The sequence below is a fragment of the Protobothrops mucrosquamatus genome, unplaced genomic scaffold (genome assembly GCF_001527695.2).
Source record: "Protobothrops mucrosquamatus isolate PMUCROS unplaced genomic scaffold, P.Mucros_1.0 scaffold3593, whole genome shotgun sequence".
NCBI classification, from domain to species: Eukaryota; Metazoa; Chordata; class Lepidosauria; order Squamata; family Viperidae; genus Protobothrops; species Protobothrops mucrosquamatus.
Window position 1 is genome coordinate 84171 of NW_015389557.1, and position 10551 is coordinate 94721.

Below are 10551 nucleotides of genomic sequence, written 5' to 3' on the forward strand. Positions count from 1 at the left end.
CTTCTCCAGGTTGTCCTTCGGGGCAGTAGGAAAGTCTTCGCCACCTAATTTCACCCCGGATCCAACTGGACAATTTCCCACGTTCCGCCGAGTTTTGCTATTGGAGATCAGCCGAGATTGGATGCGGCGGCTGCCGGAGCGGGGAAAAGGGGAAGGGGGTGGGGGGAAGCCTCGCAGCCTCTCTTTAATCCAACGCAGTTCCCAAGAAGAAACCAGGAAAATAGCAAAGCCTTGAAGGATGGAAGGACGTCTAAGGAACATTGGGTGGGTCTGCGGATATGCTTGCCCGAAATTTAATCATGCCTTGCATAGGTTGGGTCCATACAATGGACCTGCATAGGTTGGGTCCATACAATGGTGTAGATCCGGGTGCCCAATCTTGGCAACTTTTAAGACCTCGTGGACTTCAACTCGCAGACTTGGGAGTTCACAAATCTTAAAATTGCCAAAATTCTGACACACCCATGTGGGTTAAAAAATGTGATTTGGCGAGTTTGGGATGTCAGAAGGTGACTTGCTCTTCAACATTAGTTGGATTCCAGAAAGTTGGAGAGTGTTTCTCAACCCTGGCAAATGTCTACTTGGCTATTTATCTATTTGAGCCAAGGGTCAACCCTGGCAAGTTTAAGAGATGTGGACGTCATCTCTTCAGCATGCTGGCTGCAGAATTCTTAAACTCGCCAAAACGGAGAAACACTGGGCTTAGATCAGGGGTCTTCAAACTTGGCCCTTTTATGACTTGTGGACGTCAACTCCCAGAATTCCTCAGCCAGGCACGTCTGGCTGAGCAATTCTGGGAGCTGAAGTCCACAAGTCATAAAAGGGCCAAGTTTGAAGACCCCTGGCTTAGATGATGAAGTTTACATTCTAGCTTTCAACTGAATGAATCTTCCTGGTGGAAGAGGCTTAATTGGGTCTCAGTACACTACTGTTTTGTTGTTTTGTAGAGGATACTTTGGAAAAGGCTAGAACATTCTGGATTCTGGAATTAAAGCCACATGGAATAATGTGCCAAGTGAGCTGTGGCCATGCTGTTGGAGGAGTATCAACTTGGCAAGATTTGGTCTATACGGAAATGTAATCCGAAAAATAGATTTTCATCCACTTTTTAAAATGTGCAAAGTCAACAATTAAGCAGGTCGGGGCAGCCACATCAGGAGGTTTATGATCAGAGCTCTGTGCTTCTGTTAAACTTTGAGGCTGCATTATTTTAGAATATTGTAGTTTTGTTTAAATTAATTCATTCCATCTGCACATCTGAAACACATCCATAATCAAACCTCTTTTTTGGCTTTTTAAAGGTGTTTGCCCGTATCTCAGCAGAAGAGGTTGCTTGGATTTCTGAGAATGAGAAACACTAACAGTTGCTTCTTTTAGCTGTAATACTTTCGTTAAACAAGTAATATTTTATTAAATGGTCAAAGATGCCATTTTACAGAAGGGAGCCGGTTTTTGAAGGTTGACAAAATTGTACACTTTGCATTGCTTCCAACTATTTAAAGCACTTTGTATGTATTATTATAGGGCTACTATATCTAAGCTACAAGAATTTAGATAACCACTACATGGCAGCAAACACCAGTGGAAACTGCTAATGCTGCCAACTAAGGAGCCCTGGTGACCCAGTGGTTTTAGAATGCAGTACTGCAGGCTACTTCTTTTGACTGATGGCTGCCAGCAGTTCGGCAGTTCGATTCTCACTGGCTCAAGGTTGACTCAGACTTCCATCCTTCCGAGGTCGGTAAAATGAGGACCTAGATTGTTGGGGGCAATAGGCTGATCCTGTAAACTTCTTTAAAAGGGCTATACAGCTCTGTGAAGTGGTATATAACTATTGCTATTCATCCAGATATTTAATCTGAGATGCCACCTGTGCAGGTAGTGCTCACTTACAAGAGTTTATTTAGTGACTGTTCAAAGTTACAATGGTCCTGAAAAAAGCCATTGAGATGCCACCTGTACAGGTAGTGCTCACTTACAAGAGTTTATTTAGTGACTGTTCAAAGTTACAATGGTCCTGAAAAAAGCAACTTATAATCGTTTTTTACTTATGACCGTTGTAGCACCCCCATGATTACGTGATCAAAATTCGGATGCTTGGCAACTGGTTCATATTTATGACGGTTGCAGTATCCTGGGGTCACGTGATGCTCTTTTCTAATCTTCTGACATGCAAAGTCAATGGGGAAGCCAGGTTCTCTTAACAAGTGTGTTACTAACTTAACAACTGCAGCGATTCACTTAACAACTGTGGCAAGGAAGATCGTAAAATGGGGTAAACGTCTCGCTTAGTAACAGAAATTTTGGGTTCAGTTGAGGTCGTAAGTCGAGGAATACCTGTAATTCACATGATTCTCACTTGTCATTATTAGCCTTACAAGCCGGTATTAGCATTCTCCATGTTGCTATGTTAATAGTTTATCAACTGATGAAAGGTTATTGCCTCTACATTCCATAATTGCTCTCATTACTTAACATGCCACTTGCCTCCAGTGTAGCAAAGGGAAATGCCAATTTACCACTGCAGTATTACCTTTAATATAGTACAAATTTAACTTTGTAGCTTATCTCCCGAAAAGTGTTGACAATATGTTAGCAAAGAAATATCACATGCAGCTGAAAAAGTGTGAATATCACCCATCTCTGAGGTTCAGCCAAAATCTCAACAGTGCAGCAATGAGCTGCTGCAATGAAAATATTAAGATATAAGCCAACATAACCTTTTTCTCTTCATTTTGAGACTTAAGACCTTTATAGGAAAAATACTCTGAGCCATTAATTTTACAGGACTCTTATAAAATACACAGGTTTTAAGGAACTATTATTGCTTTGTATGATTATTGCACAAAAACTTTTGAAGAGAGTAAAAGATTAGTTTGCTAAATAAAGAAAGATGTAAACCAGGGGTAGTCAAAAATCAGAAGGATAAGCTTATGTATTTTATTAAAAATTACTTGGAAAAAGCGTTGCTAAATAATAGTTTTGAAACTATTATTTTGGATACAGTGGCAAGAATTCAGCACTTCCTCCCTTAGTTAAAATAAGTATATTTATTGGCTAAACTTTTGCCTCTTTACAAATGAAAGGCCCATGAAGAGGACACTTTGTTCACGTCTAAACACCCCAGTTCCTCTATTTTCTCTTTGAATTTAGCTTCCTGTTCCTTCATCATTCATGTTTATTTCTATAAATGTCTTCTACTTTGTCTGAATCCCTCTCAAAAGTGTGATGTCCAGCCCTTGAGGCAAGAACCTATTGCCCATGAGTGAAGAAAGTTCTAGAATTCTCACCCCAATTAATAGGGAAAACCCTACCTTAGCCTCAGTCCTGCAGTTACATTTAGTTGCCAACCCTGGAATGTCAGTCATAAAGTAAATCAGTGGTTCTCAACCTTTTTAATGCCGCGACCCCCAACCGGTCGTAAGTCGAGGACTGAACCGGTTGTAAGTCGAGGACTAAACCGGTCGTAAGTCGAGGACTACCCAACCGGTCGTAAGTTGAGGACTTTCCCTGCCCAGGAGTGCTGCGCATGCGTGGTTCCGCCCCCTGCGCCGGCCGAGGCGTAGCTGGCAAGCGGCAGAGACGGAGCAGGCCGACCACCAGCTGGCCCAGCTCAAGAGAGGTAAGGCACCCGCCGGAAAAGGGGAAAAAAAAGGCGGACAGCCTTGCTTGGCGACCCCTGTGAAATGGTCGATCGACCCCAAATGGGGTCGCGACCCATAGGTTGAGAACTGCTGATGTAAATAATCAGAAGCTCCAGTTTGTCAACCAACTCTCCCTGACCCCACAATGGCCTTCTTTAAATGCAGCTTTATATAACAAATCTCTGGAAGAGTCCAAATCCATTATTAATGAATTGAATCAGCAAGAGATTCACACATGCCCCAAATCAGTAGAAGGACAGAAAAACAACAACGACAACGACATAGTCATGGAAGTTTGTTTGCTTATTTGTTTCAAATGTCACATTTAATGTTTTCACCACTGTACTTCAAAATCTACATTGTACAAAGTGACCCGCAAGTGTGCCACATTTAACAGACCAACCTCTGAGATTTTACCTTTCATACCAGTGTCTTCATGGGCTCTTTTTAAGTTAAAAACACGATTCTCGTTCAAGTTCATTGAAATGTTGCAGTTGGTTTTGTTTGCTTTAAATTCTCAGGAGCCACACAAAAAAACAAAGATATTTCAGCATCTTTGTTTGAGAAATTCAAAATTCGTCTTCTTTCCCCCAGCAAAATGACTACTTCATTGAAGTTAAAACTTCCAAAAACGTAAACTAATAGAATCCAGTTCCAACTCAGATCACCCTTCCTGAAAATACTCTGCTAAATACAGATAACTTACAATAACTTTAACAGTTAATTGTCCATGACAAACACCAAGGTTTCTCTTAATTTTTTTAATATCCCAGACCAACATTCAAAAATTCAAGACCATTTGTTATTTCTTTGTACAGTTGAAAAACAGTCTTCAATTTTTCTTGCCTTTTTTTAAATACAAAAGTTGGAAGGGACATTCAAGTTTCAAGTCTCCACACTGGACTAAAAAAAAAAAAAAATCAGGTGGAGGTAAACAAGCCATGTTGTATACTTCCAGGAGGTAGAGGCCTTCAATTTGTGTTCATATATATATATACATATGCACAGAATAATTCAGTGTTTGAACAGAACACACACAAAAAGGAATTAGCCAAAAAGTAATAAAAGTTATTTACTACTGTGACATTTCAAGACTTCCACAGCTTTGCCTAATGACACAAATACAATTAACATAATTCCCTATGTGCTTTCCCCCACTATTTTTTTTTCATTTCTTTTTCATCCAACTGTCCAGTGCAGGATTTAAAAAAAAAAAGAAATCACCAAGTTTCACAGATCTAAAAATGTGTAAACTACTTTTTCATGTGCGCTCTCTCTCTCTCTCTCACACACACACACTCTCTCTCCATGGCAATGGATATCAAGATTTTTTTTTAAATATTAGCCCCCAAATGGAATGCGTGCTGGGGCAGAGGGAAGGGAAGAGAAAGGGATGGTTCATGTAAGAAAAAGAGCAGAAAAAGCTTCTAATAAAAATAGATTAAATATATATATTTATATATATTTATTTATAACTCGGGAGGGGTTCAAAGGAAAAGACACTTTTCTCTCCTAGTCAAAACTCATTCTCTCTACTCACAAAATCAGACTGGAAAACAGCACACAGGCATCACCCCTTTGCTAGGGAGAAGCTATGGAGATGGATGTGACCACCAGGTGACTGTGCCCACTCACGCTTGGGCACTGCCCTCTGATGAGGCTTTATGATTGGTCATGATTAAGCTTTGTATTCCCTGTTTTGTTTTTCAAGCAAAAGTCCCAATTCTTCAGGAATGGTTCAATATCAAAATAGCTTGTCCTTTTATACAATTTCACTTTTAAAACTGAAGAAAAACAAATTGGTTCAACCTTTTTTTCTTTTTGTTCCGAGCCAAGCAAGATTCACAGCTGCACTACAATTCATAAATTTAAAAAAAAAAAAAGGTGCAACCCTGGATAAAATATATACTTTTTTTTTTCTAAAAGCACAACCCCACCTTTGACAGGATTTAAAAGCCTAGTTAACATTTTACTAACTCTTATTTGTATAACATACAAGGATAGTGGTTGTTAATTTAAAACTTCATTAGTAAAATTACAGTACAAGCATGATTAAATCTCCAGAATTGCAAATCCCAGAATCCAGTGGAAAGCTACATTGTGTCTTCAGTAGTATACTGTATCTTCCACTTTCATTCCCAGACCAGTGGAGATGGTGGCATCTCAGACGGCTGAGCAACAGTGGAACTGGAAAGCAATAAACAGAGAAGATCAACTTTCCCCCTCAAGAGGTTGGAGGGGCACAGAGAATGCTAAGAACACACACACACAAATTTAATCATAAATCCTACGCTGGAAGTACCGTTGGGAATTACTATCACATGTGGTGGCAATGCCCAAAGGCACAAAAATTTTGGAACTTATTAAAGAAGTGGTTGGAAGAAATTTTGCAAATAGATATAGAAGCCAAACCGGAATTTTTCTTATTGGGAATTATAGAAAAAATATATAAGAAAGACACAAATTATTTACTACTGCATATAGTAACAGCGGCACGAATAGCCTTCGCTCAAAAATGGAAAGAGAAAAATACTCCAACTGAAGAGGAAATATTGAAAATTTTCAATTGCACTGAAATGGATAGACTTACATGGGAACTCAAGGACAAAAGTGAAAGCAAGTACTATAAAATCTGGGAACAATTTTATGATTGGATAGACAATAAGAGGGTAGCCAAGATAAATGTATAGTGCTAGAATAAAATATAGATTATAGACAAATGTATATTTAAAAGATAGATATATAGAAATAAGGGAAAAAGTGTTAATAGTATATTATAAATAGTGAGCAAAGTTCAAGAGCTATATGTCTATATGAGTACTAATACTATTGTAAAATGTTGGAAGATGTATGGAACCAGTGACATCATATCTATGTCCAATGTGTTTTTAATTTTGTATTATTAATAAAAATTTATTAAAATTTTTTTAATCATAAATCCAATTTAAAAAAATCACCATAAAACCGGAAGCCCTTCCAACCCAGGAGGGATGAGAATTTCTACCTTGAGAAAGAAAGATACTCTTCTGCTTTGACCATAGGGGAGTGAAAGCAGAAGCTTAGGGAGAATAAGGCATCCTGGGGCAAAGTAAGGCTCCTCCCACTTTTCTTCCTAAGATTACTGCAACATGCAGCAATGTTTTAGATTGCTGCAATGCGATCTACATGAGGCTACCCTTGAAGAGCATTTGGAAACTTCCACTGGTGCAGAATGCAGCTGTGTGGGCAGTAAATGATGCATGGCACTAGTAACACCACTTCTATATGAGCTGCATTGGTTACTAGTATGCTTCTGGGTGAAATTCAAAGTCCTGGTTTTCACTTTTAAAGCCCTAACTGGGTTATCTGAAGGACTGTCTTTTTCCAAGTGTCTCTACCTCTCCAGTTGGATTCAACAGACTGGGCACGCTGCTGATCCCGTTAGCCAGGGAGAGGGCTGATTGGCAAAAAAACCCTTCTCTGCTGTAGCCCCTGCTTTGTAGAATCCTCTCCCTTCTGAGATTAGAATGGCCCCAACCCTGTTGGCTTTTTTGTAAAGCTTTAAAAACTTGGCTATGTATCTAAGCCTGGAGTTTGGAACGGGTTAAGGCCCCCGTTTGTTGGTTGGTTAACTATCTTGGCTGCTGTATGTATTTATTTATTTTTTGATGTTTTATTCTTTTATTGTTTTAAATTGTTTTAATGGTTTTATACTTTTAGAACTGTAAGTCACCCAGAGTCACTTAGTTGAGATGCAACTATAGAAATTGAATAAATAAATAGTAAATAAATTAAAAAAACACTTAGATTCATGGTTTCGTCATCTCCTGCCAAGATCATGACTAGTTTCTACCAGGTCCTTTTTATCACAGTTCAGTCCTCTTGTCTCTAATCAAAACTCAGTTTGTCCTCAATTTTTGTGGTTTAGGGCACATAACATCCATTTTATGTTTTTTTCTTCAGTATCTTCATTCTTTCCATATATTCTTAGGAAAAGTCCCTCATGTCTCTGCCTACATTCTTTTGCTTCCCCCTTAGGAGAGAACTCTAATTTAAAGATTCTAAATGGAACCACTATGGTTCTCGGTTATTTAAATAATTCTTCTCCCATTGGTTTTGTGAAGCTTTGCACTTAAGACCTCAACAACAATTAATACTAAATATTATAATTAGGACTATGCCCAGTGTCCTCGGCTATTGTGAAAGGACCAACTGCTGACAGGATAGAGTATTTTGGAGTACACTTCTCTTATGTGTAATTTATTATAAGCCATCTTGAGGTTTACCCACTTAAAAGGGGGACATAGTTGTTTAAACAGAGATAGACAAGTCAAAAATCATATTCCTGAGTATTGCTGGGTAGGACTGAAGTAACTTGAACTCTCCCTTTCTGCTTTCTCTCTTGCACAAGGATTGTGAAATAAGGCTGAAGATTGCATGAAATTATCCACGGAATGTAGATTGCTCGCTCCATCTGAATCAGGGGTAGGGCAACCTTGGCTCTTTTATGACTCGTGGACTTCAACTCCCAGAATTCCAGAGCCAGCCATGCTGAGGAGAAAGGGAAAGGTTTCCATGCTAAGCCATGCTGGCTCAGGAATTCTGGGAGTTGAAGTCCATGAGTCATAAAAGAGCCAAGGTTGCCTGCCCCTGATCTAAATTAAACAAACTGTATTGTTACTTTACTTTCCTATGTTGATTTTTGCCTAAGTTTAAATTTTGATTCTAAACTTTAAGGGGACGAGTGTTTTTCCTTTGCTCACATCAAATTACCATATATATTGCACCATTCAACACCAATGATGCAGAAGCTTGAATGCTCTTCCTTCCACAACTAGACAGGAAGATAATGGCTTGAATACCAGGCTGTGATCTGCTAAGGCAGTGTTTCTCAACCTTGACAATTTTAAGGCATGTGGACTTCAACTCCCAGAATTCCACAGCCAGCATTGCTAGCTGTGGAATTCTGGGAGTTGAAGTCCACATGCCTTAAAATTGTCAAGGTTGAGAAACACTGTGCTAAGGGATAGCTGGTTCCATGGGATGAAACAGCCACAATGCAAAATTCTTACTTCTTTATTCATCCAAAGGAGATTACAGGCAGACAAAAAATTCCAAGGCAGCAACCTAACTGTTTAATTCTTTTCGTGCCGCATTTTGGCTGCTTTTGGTTAACATAAAAACTAGCAGTAGAAGAGAACATATGGAACTCAGGATTGTGAGTCCTTATAGTGCTCTCTGTGCTTGATTGGTAATGAAACATCTGCAAGGAAACAAACTAGGTAACATCATCAGAACTTGTGGTCTAGCATTGGTAATGTTATCTAGTTTGGTAATGAAACATCTGCAAGAGAACAACCAAGCTCAGAGAGCACCAAGGATCCCACAAAAATCTATCATTCAAAATCTTAAAGCATTCTTAACAAATCAGGCATGCAGGTAATGTTACTGGAAGGGTCCTTAATTCAAAGAGGATTTTTAAAAAAATGTTTCACCATTAAGGAAATAAATGAATATCAGAAGTGATTACATACAGTTACCTAATAAAGCTCTTAAAAGCAGCAGATTGTGGATTGATGCATAAAGGTACTCTATTTCCTTTCTGCTGTTCCAAAATGAACTGATGGATTATTTCTGGAAAAAAAGGAGGAGAAAAAAAATAAAATCCAAATTCATGCTTTCCAATGCAAATTGTACAAGACAGGATATTGTTTACTAGTGATTTGTGGCGAGGACACATTTTTATAGATTTATATTTAGCTTTTTGTAAATCACTGGAGATTCCTTGTGGAATGCTGTAAACAAATTAATACCAACCTATATACTGTGCATTTAGGAAATACATCTGCTATAAATTTGCAATAAAATTGTTCACATTCTAACACATACTAATTCCTGCAGCGGATCAGTTTATTGTAATAAAATGTAAAATGTTTAATTCACTTCAGACCGAATTTTCCACAAGGATTGCACAAACTGGCTTTCTACTGTCTTTCCTCTCATACCACATGTGTCCTATGCTTAAAGAAAAATAAAAGTTTTGTTTTGCATATTTATTTATTAGATTCATAACCTGCTTTATTTTGCAGAATTCATTATGACATACCTAGTGCTGTGTCCCATTTTCTGCACAGCAACAACCTGGTATGGTTGGTTGGGCTGAGAGAAAGGGACTAATCTAAAATATAAACTATCCGCAATCTTCTGTGATTGAAGAATTATGAAAAAAACAATTCATTTCATAAATGTCTCAAATTTCCCATCTAAAATATTCTTTCCATGCAAATACTGAAGAATGGATGTACTGCCCTTTTCCTGACTTGATGAGATACAAGTGTATTAAGCAAACAAATATGTATAAATATGTATAAATGACAGAAATGTATATTTATCCCAAGTGTACATTATTGCTAAATAGTGCAAAGGATGGTATTTCCTAGTTTAAAATACTGACCTTTAACCTGCCGGACAGAACTGAGGTTCTTTTCAAAAGTATCATCAAATTTAGGATTTGTGATGGGTTCAAAATCACTGGTGTAAACTCTTCCAGTAGACGTTGAAAAACAACATTTGCACATACAGGTGTGATATCGTAAACGCCCTTCGTCAAGATATGGATGAGCTAAGGCATCCTTAGCGGATATTCTTTTGGACTGAATACAGAAAAATACAAATGATTGTTGCATATAGATTTTAGTTTATCACACACACACACACACACACACACACAATAATAATAATAATAATAATAATAATAATAATAATAATAATAATAATAATAATAATAATAATAATAATAATAATAAAGTTGGAAGGGACCTTGAAGGTCATCTAGTCCAACCCCCTGCTCAGGCAGGAAACCCTATACCATTTCGGACAAATGGCTGTCCAGTCTCTTCTTAAAAACTTCCAGTGTTGGAGCATTCAC

At 38.1% G+C, this 10551-nt stretch overlaps 1 protein-coding gene across 1 annotated transcript in view; it reads right to left on the bottom strand.

Moving 5' to 3' along the window:
- Nucleotides 1–5650: 5650 nt before the first annotated feature.
- NLK (nemo like kinase) overlaps nt 5651–10551 on the bottom strand; it is a 132843-nt gene continuing 127942 nt past the window's right edge. Inside the window, exons 11-13 of the mRNA XM_015827290.1 lie at nt 10078–10276; nt 9164–9257; nt 5651–5831 (exon numbers count right to left, since the gene is read on the bottom strand). Coding sequence (XP_015682776.1) covers nt 5777–5831; nt 9164–9257; nt 10078–10276 — 348 coding nt within the window. The 3' untranslated portion in view covers nt 5651–5776. The remainder of the gene's footprint in view (nt 5832–9163; nt 9258–10077; nt 10277–10551) is intronic.